At 38.5% G+C, this 15749-nt stretch overlaps 1 protein-coding gene across 4 annotated transcripts in view; it reads right to left on the reverse strand.

Annotated features, from left to right (window-relative positions):
* Positions 1-15749, reverse strand: part of BUB1B (BUB1 mitotic checkpoint serine/threonine kinase B) — a 61893-nt gene that overhangs the window by 19158 nt on the left and 26986 nt on the right. For 2 of the 4 annotated variants that reach the window (XM_003900762.5, XM_009209903.4), the window contains exons 9-14: positions 6281-6510; positions 3399-3511; positions 2766-2881; positions 2151-2200; positions 684-744; positions 466-571 (exon numbers count right to left, since the gene is read on the reverse strand). In XM_003900762.5, the coding sequence (XP_003900811.2) occupies positions 466-571; positions 684-744; positions 2151-2200; positions 2766-2881; positions 3399-3511; positions 6281-6510 (676 nt within the window). Of the gene's footprint in view, positions 1-465; positions 572-683; positions 760-2150; positions 2201-2765; positions 2882-3398; positions 3512-6280; positions 6511-15749 lie in introns of all 4 variants that reach the window. The other 2 variants (XM_009209902.4, XM_009209901.4) reach the window with 1 other exon arrangement.

Consider the following 15749-nt stretch of genomic DNA (forward strand, 5'->3'; position numbering starts at 1 on the left):
ATGGACATTTGGGGTTGTTTCCACTATCATGAGTAATACAGCTATGAACATTTGTGTATAAATTTTTTGTGTGAACATGTGTTTTCAATTATTTTGAGTATATACCTAGGCACAGAACTGTGGGATCATATGGTAACTGTGTTTAACATTTTAAAGAGCTGCCAAACTGTTTTCCAAAGTTGCTACACCATTTTACATTCCCACCAGTAATGTATGTTCTAATTTCTCCACAACTTTGCCAACACTTGTTATTGTGCATAATTTTTTATTATAGCTATCCTAGTGGATATAAAGTAGTATCTCACTGTGGTTTTGATTTGCATTTCCCTGTTGAGTAATAATGCTGAGCATCTTTTCATGTGCTTAATTCAAGTCAGTGGTTTCAATTTTAACCTTAAGCTTTTGTGGATTTGAATAAACAATCCACTAGCCCGTTTACATTAACTTAAGGATACTGCTCCTTACACAAACATCTGGAGACACATCTTCATTTGAGGTGATGCTTTCTGAGGTTTTGAGAACTGCAAGGGGTCTTCGTTGAGTTAAAACTCGTGGGGGATCTGCAGGAGGACTGGAAAAAGACATACCTCACTTAGCAATTTTTTTCATAACAGTAGCCCCTAATTTATCCTCACTTATAATAACAGAAAATTCTTAAGTTAAAAACAAACAAACAAACAAACCTTTTATTCTTCTTTTCTGAAAGAAGAAACTCATCAAAAATGGAGAAAGGTATACTGGGACCTAGAGAAAGAGAGACTAGATACATACTCTAGGAGTAAATGCTTTACTCTTCAAGACAACCAGATAAATTAATCAGTATTTTGTATTGTTTGAAAGCAGCAAGGCAATGTTTTTTTAATAACAAAAAACTTCAAACATATAAAAGGTCATTAAACAATTTAATAATTACCTAAACATAGATGATCATGTTCCGTTTAGATTCCCTACCACTGTCACTACGCCCCAAACCCAATCCAACAGGATTATTTTAAACCAAATTCCAGACATGTCATTTTATCTGCAAATATTTCCGTACATATTTCTAAAAGAGGCTTTTTAAAAATCCCAATCCCAAAACATGATACCTACCTATAAAATGAGCAATTTATGAATATCAAATGTCCAGTCAGAAATTTCATATTTTACCAATTAAAAAAATGTTTTGGCCGGGCACAGTGGCTCATGCCTGTAATCCCAGCACTTTGGGAGGCCAAGGTGGGCGGATCACGAGGTCAGGAGATCGAGACCATCCTGGCTAATATGATGAAACCCTGTCTCTACTAAAAAAAAAAAAAAAAAAAAAAAAAAATCAGCCGGGCGAGGTGGCAGGCGCCTGTAGTCCCAGCCTGTCAGGAGGCTGAGGCAGGAGAATGGCATGAACCCGGGACGCAGAGCTTGCAATGAGCTGAAATCGTGCCACTGCACTCCAGCCTGGGTGACAGAGTGAGACTCAGTCTCAAAAAAATATAAATAATTTTTTTTTAAAGTTTGTTTGAATTGGGAATGCAGAGTTAAGATCCGTATACTGTGATTGTTCAAATGCCTCTTAAATCTCTTTTATTCTATAGAGTTTTGGGGGGAGTTTTTGTTCAACAAACTGGGTTGCTAGCCCCATGATGCTGGATTTTGCCAATTCTATCCCCCTGTGTTATTAACAATGTTCCTCCATGCTTTACATTTCCAATAAATTGTTGGTTAGAAACAGAGGTTTAATTAGATTTTAATGTTTTTTATTTTTGTTTTTGCAAAGCCATTTCCAAGTAGATATTCATGTTTCGCCACTTTTAACATGTTCTGAAGAAAACCAATTTGAATATAAAGTAGCTTCAATTTTTTTTTTCCCTGAAAAGAAACACCTTCCTTAGTGTCTTGGCTGTTTAGTGTACAGTAACTAAAATATAAGATTTGGTGGTTAGTGTAAATTTAAAATTACAATTAAACCAAATATTTTGAAACACTGAGGAATCTTTAAAAAAAACTCTTTCAAATGTCTTTCCTATCATAAAGCATATGCCTACACTAAATTCCTAGCATCCTAGTCCCCCTCTTTCTTTCAATCCCTTTATCATAATAAAAATATTTACCATTTATTACATAATACATTTGTTATCAGCAAGTTCTTCTCAAGGTTGTCAAATACAACTCACCTTTAGAATGAGGTTGTTCCTGCCAAATGTTCTCCGCAAGTGAAGTTTCTCTGTGAAGAAACTTGTTTTAAATCATGTGCTCGATACCCACAGAAAGAACTGTTTAGTTTTTAAAAGTCCAGGAGGTTTTTCCATTAAATATAATATTTACTCTAAGATAAATTATTACTGTCAATCCAAATTCTCTTAAAGAAGATGGAACCTTTGGTTATCAAAAATGTTGCAGAAATATATTTGATAATAGATGTCAAGTTGCATTAATAGTATAAGCAGATTACAAAATGGTAAGCTGACATTTTTATAAAATAAAACAAAAATACAACACAAAAGAAAAGACAGAACAGTGTTAATGGTAGTCATCTCTTGGTGGTAGAAATGGGTGATTTTGTTTTTTAAAAACATTTAATGTATTTGTTTCTATAAGAAACATGTTTCTTCAGTGGAAAACAGTCAATGCTCTGTCCTCCCTAATCAGAATCAAAGCTTATGTTGTGACAGAGACTTATAAAAACCATGTCTCAATACTGTAAAAGAGACTTCAAGGCACTAGAGAATCAAGGGTTGTGTCTAAATGCCCTCCTATAGGCACTGTCCCTTCCACCAATGTAATCTTACTTGGCACAAGAGTTTACTCGACAAGCAGAACTGGATAGAGTCATTCCTGGCATTTCCTGAGACTCGGAAGCAATTCGCAGTTTAGTTGTCTCCTTTGTAGGCATCGTTTCTTCTTGCTGTTTGCATTAAATAAACAAAATCAATGTCCCTTGCACCCAGAAAATACTATTTTCAAGCTCTAACATTAGCTTTACTGTACTCTTTCCCTAGACATCCACTAACAAGATAAGATGAGTATACCACAAAAGTCATTTCCAATAATTTATATTCCTACTCTAAACCAGTACTATTGTACTCAACTGAGCAGTGCCAGGCATATACTAAATTTCTTTAGGCAATCCCATTTTAATGGAACATAGCTAGAATAAAAAGCTTAAGCCAGAATTAACAACATAATGATTTGGAGTATAACTAAGAAGTCAATAAACTGCACCACTTATTTCACATGACACAAATTCTATTTGAAGTCACCTGTTAAATTACTTTCCCGCTGAACTTTCCTGCTACTAACAGCTAGGAAGCTACCAGAAACTCTAAATGGGGGTTGGGAGGATTTTAACCTTCTATATTTTTACAATGTTTAAGTTTGTTTCAATAAATTTTAGTTTTGTGTATTGAAAAAAGAAAAATTACCTGATCACCTGTTCTTTCTTGCTGAGTAGTTTGGATTTCTTTTAGCTTCTTTTCCATCTCTTCAATCTGTTTCTGCATTTCTGCTCTCTTCTCTGCACTGGTCAATAGCTCGGCTAGAAACAGTAAAGTTGCTTGAGGTATTATTCCTCATAGTAACTCATTCTGTCCAAAACTGCCTTTGGAGCTCATCTCCTCAACACATATGTTACTAATACAGATGAAAATGATTTAAGTGGAACAAGGTCCTCAACTTGTGGTCTAGGCCTCTATTATTTATCCATTCAATAAAAAAACAGAATACCTTTGAACAACACAGGTTTCTACTAAAAGGAAAAAATATTGAATACCTACTATGTGCCAAGCACAACTCTGAGTACTTAGGTTTCAGTGGTACATAATACAAAGTCCTTGGTTATGTGATGCTAACAATCAAATTTGGGGGAAACACACACACAAGAAAATCAGTTTAGAAAAAGAATAAAATAGATGACGTGAGAATGTGTGACTCGGTAGACAGATGGAGGTGAACCAAGGGAGGGCTACTTAAGACCAGTGATCAGGGAAGATCATTCTGATGAAGTGACATTATTAAGCTGTAACTTAAATGATAAGGGGCCAAAGTTCTGGGGTAAGATTCTAGGCTAACCAACTAGGTGGCACAAAGGCCCTAATGCAGGAAAAGACCACTGTGTCTAAGAATCCAAAGGAAGTTCAGTGTGGTTGCAGCATAGTAAGAGGGTGAATATAAAAAGATGGGGTTGGAGAGATAGGCAAAGGCTAAGTCACATGGGGTTTTGTTTGTTTTTGGATATGAGGTCTTGCTATATTGCTCAGGCTGGTCTCAAACTTCTGGGTTCAATCCTTCTGCCTTACCCTCCTGAGTAGCTGGGACTACAGGCACATGCTACCATGCTTGGCCATGCAGGGTTTTGCAGGTTAGGGTAAAGAGGCATAGATAGTGAGCCATGTGCTTATTAGTCAATTAATGAATGATGGGGTGTGACTGAAAAGTCTGAGGTGAGTACACTAAGGAGGCTCAGGAAATAGAAAAGAATTAGAGGATAGAAATCTGAAAGAAGCCAGAGTTTTTGAAAGAAGAGGGAAAAATGATTTGGAAGTGCAATGCAAAGAAAAACAACCTTTGTGTAGGCCCTGATTGTGGCTTCTTTTCTTGTATTCTTCCCTGAGAGTAAGTAGTTAGCAAGTCTTCGAAGCCAGTTTTTGACAATAACTAGAAACCACATTTATTGAAATGAGGATTTATATAAGGGTACAAACTTATACACAGATGGGAATTTATACAAGCTCATGAAATAGATTCAGAGACCAGCTGAAAAATGAGTATTAAGGTCTGCATGGTAGCTCATGCCTATAATCCCAGCATTTTGAAAGGCCAAGGTGGGAGGATAACTTGAGCCCAGGAGTTTGAGACCAGCCTGGGCAACACAGGGAGACCCCGTCTATTTAAAACAAAACAAAACAAAACAACACAATAGAAATGAATATTTAAAAATTCTCAGAGGTCAGTGCCTTCTTATTCCTAATTAAATCCCATCTAATCTAGAGTAGGTCCTTCTCTGGCTAGTTGAAAACAAAATGTACTTTTTCTTTTTCCCACAGAAATGAAAATTCACCATGTTGCCCAGGCTGGTCTTTTTTCCCCCAAAGTGCTGGGATTACAGGTGTGAGTCACTATGCTCAGCCCTAAAATGGACTTTCATTTTCCTTCTATATACCTGGTACAGACTAAGCTTTTCCCTTAGGAAACAGTTTTTATCTAGATACCTAGTTCCTTTTCTGGTTCATATTTGGCCACCCTTCTAGCCTATTTCTTTGCTGGAGTGGTTCTCCTTTTCTAAAACCCTTACTCAACTAACACCTTGCTTTGCAACTATCCCTCTCTCCTACCTAGACACACAGGTTCAATTTGAACCCAGAGCACTTTTGACAATCTTGGATGACACTAATTAGTGTAACAAATGAAAACAATTCCAAACTTACTAACAGTCTGTTTTACCAAAGTTGTCACCTGGAACTCAGAAAAGATTGCTCCTCAAAGTATAAGTGATGGTTAAGTTTCCCAGCTAACCCCACAAACACTACATCCTCTTAAGAGAGCTGAGCTATATTAGTAGGTTATTCTGGACATCCATGTATAAAAGAAACATTACTTTCTCCTTATAGATCCTAATAAAAAATGTCTAAATGGAAGTGGACCCTCCCCTACCTCATTTTCTGTACCCTTCTTTACTCTCCTTCACCTTCTCAAGCCTTAAGCCTCATATGCCTTACTTCCCTACTTTCCAGCCCATTCTGCCCTACCTCTTGCTTTCAAGTACTCAAGGCTCCAGAATCAGAACCGTTTCCTGTTTCCCAAAAATTCCCATATCTCAATTTTTAAACTTTTTAAATTTATAATGTCTTTAAAAAATATGAATATCCATAATCTAAATCATTGCAGTGTGACCTAGTAGGTTAATCTAAATAAGCTCCTGGAGAAATTTCAGACAAAATATCAAAGGTAAAGTGGAATATTTCAAGCAATAGCATTAGCAAAGTACTTAATAGGGATGCATGGAATGCACATATATGCATGTCAGGGATCATAGCCACCTGCTTATTGTATTGGGGAACATAAATTGTTCACACAGTTCAGAACTTCTTCCTTTACTTCTAAACATACTCAGTACCCCCACACCTCAAGGAGTTTTCGTGGAAGGCAGCAATGGGAGTTTGGCTGATACACAGAAAGAAACAGTACAACCATAGAAATATCACATAAAGGTGCAAAGTATAAGGTTAGTTTTCTTCAGACGTAGTAGATCAGCTCAACCTTCACACAACTAAGTTAAGTCCTTTTCACAAACTTGAATTACACACACCTTCCCTTTGCTCTTTTAATTTCTTCCGGAAAACTTCAGCCCGGATTTCTTCAAAGGAGAATTCCCCCACTCCTGCATAAATCTTCTCCTTACAATACATCATTTTCTCTTTCTTCTCCTCAGATGCTTGCTGATGGCTCTGAACCCTTTGTAGAGGATCTCCTTCTTCCTTTCCAGGCTTTCTGGTGCTGAGGATGTGGTTTATACTAGGTTCAATTTTACATGGTGTCCTAAAGAAGCAAAATAACTATTATTCATATGGGTAAAAATAAAAAAAAATAAGATTGATAAAATAAACAAAAAATAATTTACAAGGGCCATCAATAATTATGTTCTGCAAATCTGGAGGCATTATATTACCTGACTTCAAACTATACTGTATACCAAAACATCATAATACTGGTATAAAAACAGGCATATAGACCAATGGAACAGAATAGAGAGCCCAGAAATCAAGCCAAATACTCACAGTCAACTGATCTTTGACAAAGCAAACAAAAACGTAAAGTGGGGAAAGATACCCTATTCAACAAATGGTGCTGGGATAATTGGCAAGCCACATGTAGGAGAATGAAACTGGATTCTCCTCTCTCACGTTATACAAAAAGTCAACTCAAGGTGGATCAAAGACTTAATTAAATCTAAGATTTGAAACCATAAAAATTCTAGAAGATAACATTGGAAAAACCCTTCTACACATTGGCTTAGGTAAAGACTTCATGACCAAGAACCCAAAAGCAAATGCAAGAAAAACAAAGATAATTAGATGGGACTAAACTAAACTAAAAAGCTTCTGCACAGCAAAAGGAAACAGACAACCCACAGAGTGGGAGAAAATCTTCGCAATCTATGCATCTGACAAACGACTAATATTCAGAATCTACAAGGAACTCAAGCAAATCAGCAAGAAAAAAACAAACAATCCCATCAAAAATTGGGCTAAGGGCATGAATAGACAATTTTCAAAAGATATACAAATGGCAAACAAGCATATGAAAAAAGTTCAACATCACTAATTATCAGGGAAATGCAAATCAAAACCACAATGTGATACCCCCTTACTCCTGTGAGAATGGCCATAATAAAAAAATCAAAAAATAATAGATACTGGCATGGATGTGGTGAAACGGGAACACATTTACACTGTTGGGGAGAATGTAAATTTGTACAACCACTATGGAAAACAGTGTGGAGATTCCTTAAGGAACTAAAAGTAGATCCACCATTCGATCCAGCAATCCCATTCCTGGGTATCTACCCAGAAGAAAAGAAGTCATTATATGAAAAAGATACTTGCACATGTATGTTTTAGCAGCACAATTCACAACTGCAAAAATATGGAACCAGCCCAAATGCCCATCAATCAATGCGTAGATAAAGAAAATGTGGTATATATCTACCATGAAATACTACTCAGCCATAAAAAGGAACAAAATAATGGCATTTGAAGCAACCTGGATGGAATTGGAGACCATTATTCTAAGTGAGGTAACTGAGGAATGGAAAACCAAACATCGTATGTTCTCACTCATTAAGTGGGAGCTAAGCTACAAGGATGCAAAGGCATAAAAACGCTACAGTGGACTTTGGAGATTCGGGAGAATAAGGGTTAAAAGATTACACATCAGGTACACTGTACACTGCTCGGGTGACGGGTGCACCAAAATTTCAGAAATTACCACTAAGTAACTTATCTGTGTAACCAAATACCACCTGTTCTCCAAAACCTATTGAAATTTTAAAAAAAGGAAAATAAAATTATGTTCTGAGTACCACCTCTGCTATGATAAGGAAGGAAATCAGCCATAAGTGGGATCATCAAGTAGCTTACATTATTTATAGGTGAAAATAAATCTTAATACCATATCCTAATGATACCCAGTATATAAAAAAATAAGTTAACCTATGCAATACAAACCATTTTTCATGGTTTAGTATCCAAAAGAATTAGAGTTAAGAATATAGCAGTAGGAACCCAATAATATTAAGTCCAAGGTGCTCAGTTGAGGGGGGAGAATCAGAGTGGTAGCATAGATTTTAAAAGAATGAAGTATAAGATACTTCAACCATGATACAGCAGATATTTTCAACCCTGTGGATCAGAATAACTTATATATCTTTTCTTTTCTTTTCTTTTTTTTTTTTTTTTTGAGACGGAGTCTGGCTCTGTCGCCCAGGCTGGAGTGCAGTGGCCGGATCTCAGCTCACTGCAAGCTCCGCCTCCTGGGTTCACGCCATTCTCCTGCCTCAGCCTCCTGAGTAGCTGGGACTACAGGCGCCCGCCACCACGCCCGGCTAGTTTTTTGTATTTTTTAGTAGAGACGGGGTTTCACTGTGTTAGCCAAGATGGTCTCGATCTCCCGACCTAGTGATCCGCCCATCTCGGCCTCCCAAAGTGCTGGGATTACAGGCTTGAGGCACCGCGCCCGGCCACCTTTTATTTTCTTATATACCTTTGTACAACTAAAGATACCGGTCCTTCCCAGACTCAGTGAATCAAAAACTGTAATGGTAGGGTCCAAGCATTTATATGCTTAAAAAGTTTCCCCAACTTGCTCAGCCTGCTATAGGACATCTATGGAAAAACCCATACTAACATCATACTCATGGTGAAAGGCTAGATGCTTTCCCCCTAAGATCAGGAACAAGACAAGGATGTCCATTCTTGTCACTTTTATACAACATTGTACTAGAAGTTCTAGTCAAGGCTATTAGGCAAGAGAAACAAATAAAAGGAGTCCAGATGGGAAAGGAAGAAGTAAAACGATCTCTTTTTGCAGAAGATATGATCTTAGATAACAAACGAGTTCATCAAAGTCAAAGCATACAAGATCAGTATACAAAAACCAATGTATTTTATCCATTTGCAGTGAACAATCTGAAAATAAAATTAATCTCATCTCAAGGCAGCATGTAAAGAAAGGGAAAAAAGAAAATGAAATTAAGAAAACAATTCTATTTACTATAGCTTCAAAAACAGTAAAATACTTCACAATAAATTTAAAATAAGGAAGTGAGAGAAGACATATAGATGGAGGTTGGGCACAGTGGCCTGTAATTCCAGCACTTCGCGAGGCTGAAGCAGGAGGATCACTTGAGGCCAGGAGTTCAAGACCAGCCTGGGCAATACAGTAAGATCCTGTCTTTTTTTTTTTTTCTTTTGAGACGGAATCTTGCTCTTGTCACGCAGGCTGGAGTGCAATGGCACGATCGCAGCTCACTGCAACCTCCGCCTCCCAGGTTCAAGCAATTCTCCTGCCTCAGCCTCCCGAGTAGCTGGGATTACAGGCGCCCGCCACCAGGCCTGGCTAATTTTTGTATTTTTAGTAGAGATGGGCTTTTGCCATGTTGGCGAACTTCTGATGCCAACATGGCTGAGACCCTGTCTTTAAAAAAAAAATTAGGGCCGGGCGCTGTGGCTCAAGCCTATAATCCCAGCACTTTGGGAGGCCGAGATGGGCAGATCACGAGGTCAGGAGATCGAGACCATCCTGGCTAACATGGTGAAACCCTGTCTCTACTAAAAAAATACAAAAAACTAGCCGAGCGTGGTGGCGGGCGCCTGTAGTCCCAGCTACTCGGGAGGCTGAGGCGGGAGAATGGCGTAAACCCGGGAGGTGGAGCTTGCAGTGAGCTGAGATCTGGCCACTGCACTCCAGCCTGGGCGACGGTCCGTCTCAAAAAAAAAAAAAAAAAAAAAAAAATTTAGTCAGGCGTGGTGGCATGCACCTGTAGTCCCAGCTACCAGAGTGGGTAAGGCAGGAGGATTACTTGAGCCCAGCCTGGGCAACAGAGTGAGACACTGTCTCTAAGGGGGAAAAAAATATATATATATATATTTTTTAATTTTATATATTATATATTATATATTTATATATATTTTATATATTCATATATATTTTTAGAGACACTGTCTCTAAAAATAGTATATATATAGGTGATATATATATAGATATATATATAGATGATAATAAGCATATGAAAAGATGCTTCCCATGTCATTAAGGAATTGCAAATTAAAACAATAAGATACTGCTGCACACACATTAGAATGGTTAAAATCTAAACTACTGATGACACTGAATGCTGCCAAGGATGTGGAACAATAGAAGCTCTCATTCATTGGTGGTAGGAATGCAAAACAGTATAGCTACTTTGAAAAATAACTTGGTACATTTCTACAAAGCTAAAATTAGTCTTATTATGCAATCCAGCCAAATGAGTTGAAAACTTACGTCTGCACAAAAACCTGCCTGGGTGTGGTGGCTCATGCCTGTAATCCCAGTGCTTTGGGAGGCTGAGGCAGGAGGATCACTTGATCCCAGGAGTTCAAGACCAGGCTGGGCAACACAGTGAGACTCTGTCTTTAAAAAAAAAAAAAAAAAAGCCAGCCATGGTGGCACGCACCTGTAGTCCCAGCCACTAGGGAGCACGAGGTGGGAGGATCACTTGAGTCCAGGAGTCAGGACTGCAGTGAGCCAGGATCATGCTACTGTAGGTGAAATAACAAGACTATTTAAAACAAACAAACAAGCAAACAAACCTGCACATGAATGTCTACAGCCACCTTATTCATAATTGCTAAAACTTGTAAGTCACCAGAATGACCTCCTGTGGGTGAATGGATAAACAAATCGTGGCACATCTATACAATGGAATATCATTCAGCACTATAAAGGAGGTATTGTGCCAGAAGAAGATGCAGAGGAACCTTATTGTTAAGTGGAAGGAGCCAGATTGAAAAGGCTATATATACTATGATTCCAACTACATGACTTTCTGGAAAGGGCAGAACTATAAAGACAATCAAAAGATCAATAGTTCCCAGGGATTTTGGGAGAGAGAGAAAAGGATGAACAAATGGAGCACAGGGATTTCTGGGACAATGAAACTATTCTGAATGACACCGTAATGATGGATATATAACATTATGCATTTGTTAAAACCCACAGAACTGTAAAACACATTAGAGTGAATCCTAATGTAAACAAAGAACTTTAACCAATAATAATGTATCAATATTGGTTCATCAATTATAACAAATGTACCACACTCATGCATGATGTTAGTAATAGGAAAAACTGTGCACAGGGTTGAGGGATGGGGAGGGAGTATATGGGAACTCTCTGTGCTTTCGATTGAATTTTTCTGCAAACCTTACACTGCCCTAAAAAATAAAGTCTATTAATTAAAGAAAAAGAAGTGCAAAACTTGTATTCTGAAACCTACAAAACATTGAAAGAATTTAAAGATATACATAACTGGAAAGACATCCCATGTTCATGAACCAGAAGACTTAATATTTTTAAGATGTCAATATTCATTAACTTAACCTACAGATTCAACAGAATCCCTATCAAAATTCCAGCTGGTTTTTCTGCAGAAATTGACAGGTTAATCTTAAAATTGATAAGGAATTACAAGGGAATCAGAACAGTCAAAACAATCTTCAAAAAGAGGAACAAAGTTGGATTCATCCTTCTCAATTTCAAGTTACTACAAATCTGCAGTAATCGAGATTGTGTAGGGGGAAAAAAAAAGATTGTGTGGTATTGACATAAGGATAGACGAATAGATAAAAGGAATAGAATTAAGAGTCTAGAAATAAATTCATACATTTCGGTCAACTGATATTTCAACAAGAGTGCCAAGACCATTCAATGGCAAAAGAGTAGTCTTCAACAAGTGGTGCTGGGACCACTAGATATCTACATGGAGAAAAATGAATTTGGACTCCTTCCTTATACCATACACAAAAATTAGCTAACAATGGATCACAGACCTAAATGTAAGAGCTAAAACTATAAAGCTCCTAGAAGAAAATGTATAGAAGTAAATCTTCATGACTTTGGATTAGTCAGAGCCTTCTAAGATATGACACCGAAAGCTTAGGGACAAAATTTTAAAAAACAGATAAATTGCATTTCATCAAAATTTTAAATAACTTTTGGTCTTCAAAAGAGATCATTGAGAAAATAAAATGACAACCCAGAATGGGAGAAAATATTTGCAAATCATATATCTGATCAGAACTTGTATCTAGAATACCTAAAGGACTCTTAAACTCAACAATAAAAAACTAAATAGAGTAGTTTCTCCTTACTCATGGTTTCACTTTCAGCAGTTTCAGTTATCTACAGTCAATGGTGGTCCAAAAATATTAAGTGAAAAATTCCAGAAATAATTCATCAGTTTTAAATTACAAGTCATTCTGGCCAGGCGCAGTGGCCCATGCCTGTAATCTCAGCACTTTGGGATGCTGAGTCGGTCGGGTGGATCACTGAGCCCAAGAGTTCGAGACCAGCCTGGGCAATATGGCAAAACTCCGTCTCTACTATAAACACAGAAATTAGCTGGATGTGATGCCACAAGCCTGTAATCTCAGCTACTTGGGAGGCTGAGGCACAAGAATTGGTTGAACCCAGGAGGCTGAGGATGCAGTGAGCCACGATGGCACCACCGCACTCCAGCCTGGGCGACAGAGTGAGACTCGGTCTCAAAAAATAAAAATAAAAATTACAAGGCGTTCTGACTATCCTGATGAAATCCCATATACTCCCATTTTGTTCCACCTAGGATGTGAATCATCCTTTTGTTTAGCATCCACATATTAGTCACTTAGTAGCTGACTCTTATCAGATCAGCTGTCCCAGCATTGCAGTTCTTGTGCTCAAGTAACCCTTATTATACTTAATAATGGTCCCAAAGCACGAGAGTAGTGCTGCTGGTGATTTGGATATGCCAAAGGTGAAAGTTCTTAACTTTTATTTTATTATTTTATTTCATTTTTAGAGACAGGATCTGGATCTGTTGCCTAGGCTGGAGTACAGTGGCATGACCCTGGCTCACTGCAGCCATGGACTCCTGGGTACAAAAAATCCTCCCACTTCATCCTCCATAGTAAGGGAAACCAAAGTCAAGTGCCACTGTGCCCAGCCAGTTTATTTTTATTTTTAGTAGAAATGAGGTCTCACTATGTTGCTCAGGCTGGTCTTGAACTCCTGGTCTCAAGCAATCCTCCTGCCCCAGTCTCCCAAAGACAAAAAATCATACGCTGAAGTTGATAAGATTTACAGTAAGAATGAATCTTCTATCGGTGAAATTGTGAAGAAGGAAAAAAAAACTTAGTTAGTTTTGCTGTTATATCTCAAACTGCAAAAGTTATGGCCACAGTACATGTATAAGATAACATAGTATATAAACGGTTTGGTACTATGAAGTTTCGGGCATCCACTGGAGTCTTGGAACATATCCCCTACAGATAAGGAGGGACTACTGTAATCCAAAGGAAAAATAGGCAAAGGATTTAAACAGACATTTCTACAAAGAAGATATACAAAAGGCCAATAAACCTATGAAAATAGGCTCAACATCATTAGTCATTGGGAAAATGCAAATCGAAACCAGCGAAATACCACTTTACATCCGCTAGAATGACAATAACCAAAAAAGGCATAATAACAAGTGTTGGGAAGGAATTGGAGTACTCGTACATTAGGGGAATGTGGGAGTGTAAAATGGTGCAGCTTCTTTGGAAAACAATTTGACAGTTCCTTAAAATATTGAACATGGAGTTATCACATGATCCAACAATTCCTCTCCTAGGTATACAGCCAAGAAAAATGAAAACACATGTCCACACAAAAATGTATATACAGTATTCACAGCAACATTATCCATAATAGCCAAAAAATGAAAACAATTAAAATTTCTATCTACTGATGAATGGTTAAATAAAATGTTGTGGATCCACACAATGGAATATTACTTGGCAATAAAAAAGAATGAAGTACTGATACATGTCACAGCGTGGATGAACCTTGAAAACATTACCCTAAGTGAAAGAAACCAGTTAGAAAAGACCATACACTGCCCGGACGCAGTGGCTCACGCCTATAATCCCAGCAGTGTGGGAAGCCGAGGTGGGCAGATCACTTGAGGTCAGGAGTTTGAGACCAGCCTGGCCAGTGTGGTTAAAGCCTGTCTTTACTGAAAATACAAAAGTTAGCCAGGAGTGGTGGCACATGCCTGTAGTCCCAGCTACTCAGGAGGCTGAGACAGGAGAATTGCTTGAACCCGGGAGGAAAAGGTTGCAGTGAGCAGAGATTGCGCCAGTGCACTCCAGCCTGGGTGACAGAGCAAGACTCTGTCTAAAAACAAAAACAAAAACAAAAACCACATATTATATTATTTACATAAGATGTCTAGAATTGGTAAATTATCTAGAGACAAAAACAGTTGGCCAGGCGCGCAGGCTCATGCCTGTAATCCCAGCACTTTGGGAGGCCAAGGTGGGTGGATCATGAGGTCAGGAAATCGAGACCATCCTGGCTAATACGATGAAACCCCATCTCTACTAAAAACACAAAAAATTAGCAGGGCGTGGTGGTGGGTGCCTGTAGTCCCAGCTACTCGGGAGGCTGAGGCAGGAGAATGGCATGAACCCAGGAGGCAGAGCTTGTGGTGAGCAGAGATCACGCCACTGCACTCCAGCCTGGGCGACAGAGCGAGACTCCGTCTCAAAAAACAAAAACAAAAACAAAAACAAACAAAAAAACAGTTGATTGCTAAGGTGGGGATTAGGATAATGGTGGGGAATTGAGTCTTACCGGATTGGGTACAAGGTTCTTTCTGGAGTGATGAAAATGCTCTAAAATTGATTGTGGTAAGGGCTGCACAACTCTGTGAACATACTAAAAGCCACGGGATTATACTTCAATGAAGTTTAAAAAAAAAAAAAAAAAGCTCTAAAAGGCTGGGTGTGGTGGCTAATGCCTGTAATCCCAGCACTTTGAGAGGCTAAGGTGGGCGAATCACAAGGTCAGGAGTTCAAGACCAGACTGGCCAACATGGTGAAACCCCGGCTCTATTAAAAATACAAAAATTAGCTGGGCGTGGTGGCAGGCATCTGTAATGCCAGCTACTTGGGAGGCTGAGACAGGAGAATCGCTTGAACCCAGGAGGCAGAGGTTGCAGTGACCCAAGATTGCACCACTGCACTCCAGCCTGGGCAACAGAGTGAGACTCTGTCTCAAAAATAGTAAGTTTAATATTTCCTATACCATATTAATTTTAACATAAGTCGTATTTCTACAAAATGACTTGAAACATTAGAAAAACCAGACATCTATAAATGTATGTTATAAATTTCTATAAAGGCTCATAGGATTTTCTTTTTTATTTTTGTTATTTATTTATTTTTGAGACAAGGTCTCACTCTGTACCCAAGCTGGAGTGCAGTGGTGCAGTCACAGCTCACTGTAGCCTAAAACTCCTGGGCTCAAGTGATGCCTAGCCTCCCAAGTAGCTGGGACCACAGGTGCAAGCCACCACACTTGGCTAATTTTTAAATTTTTTGTGGAGATGGGGTCTCCCTGTGTTGCCCAGGCTGGTTTTGAACTCCTGGGCTCAAGCAATCCTTGCACCTCAGCCTCCCAAAGTGCTGAAATTACAGGCATGAGCCACCATG

This window comes from Papio anubis, chromosome 7 (genome assembly GCF_008728515.1).
Source record: "Papio anubis isolate 15944 chromosome 7, Panubis1.0, whole genome shotgun sequence".
Classification (NCBI taxonomy): Eukaryota; Metazoa; Chordata; class Mammalia; order Primates; family Cercopithecidae; genus Papio; species Papio anubis.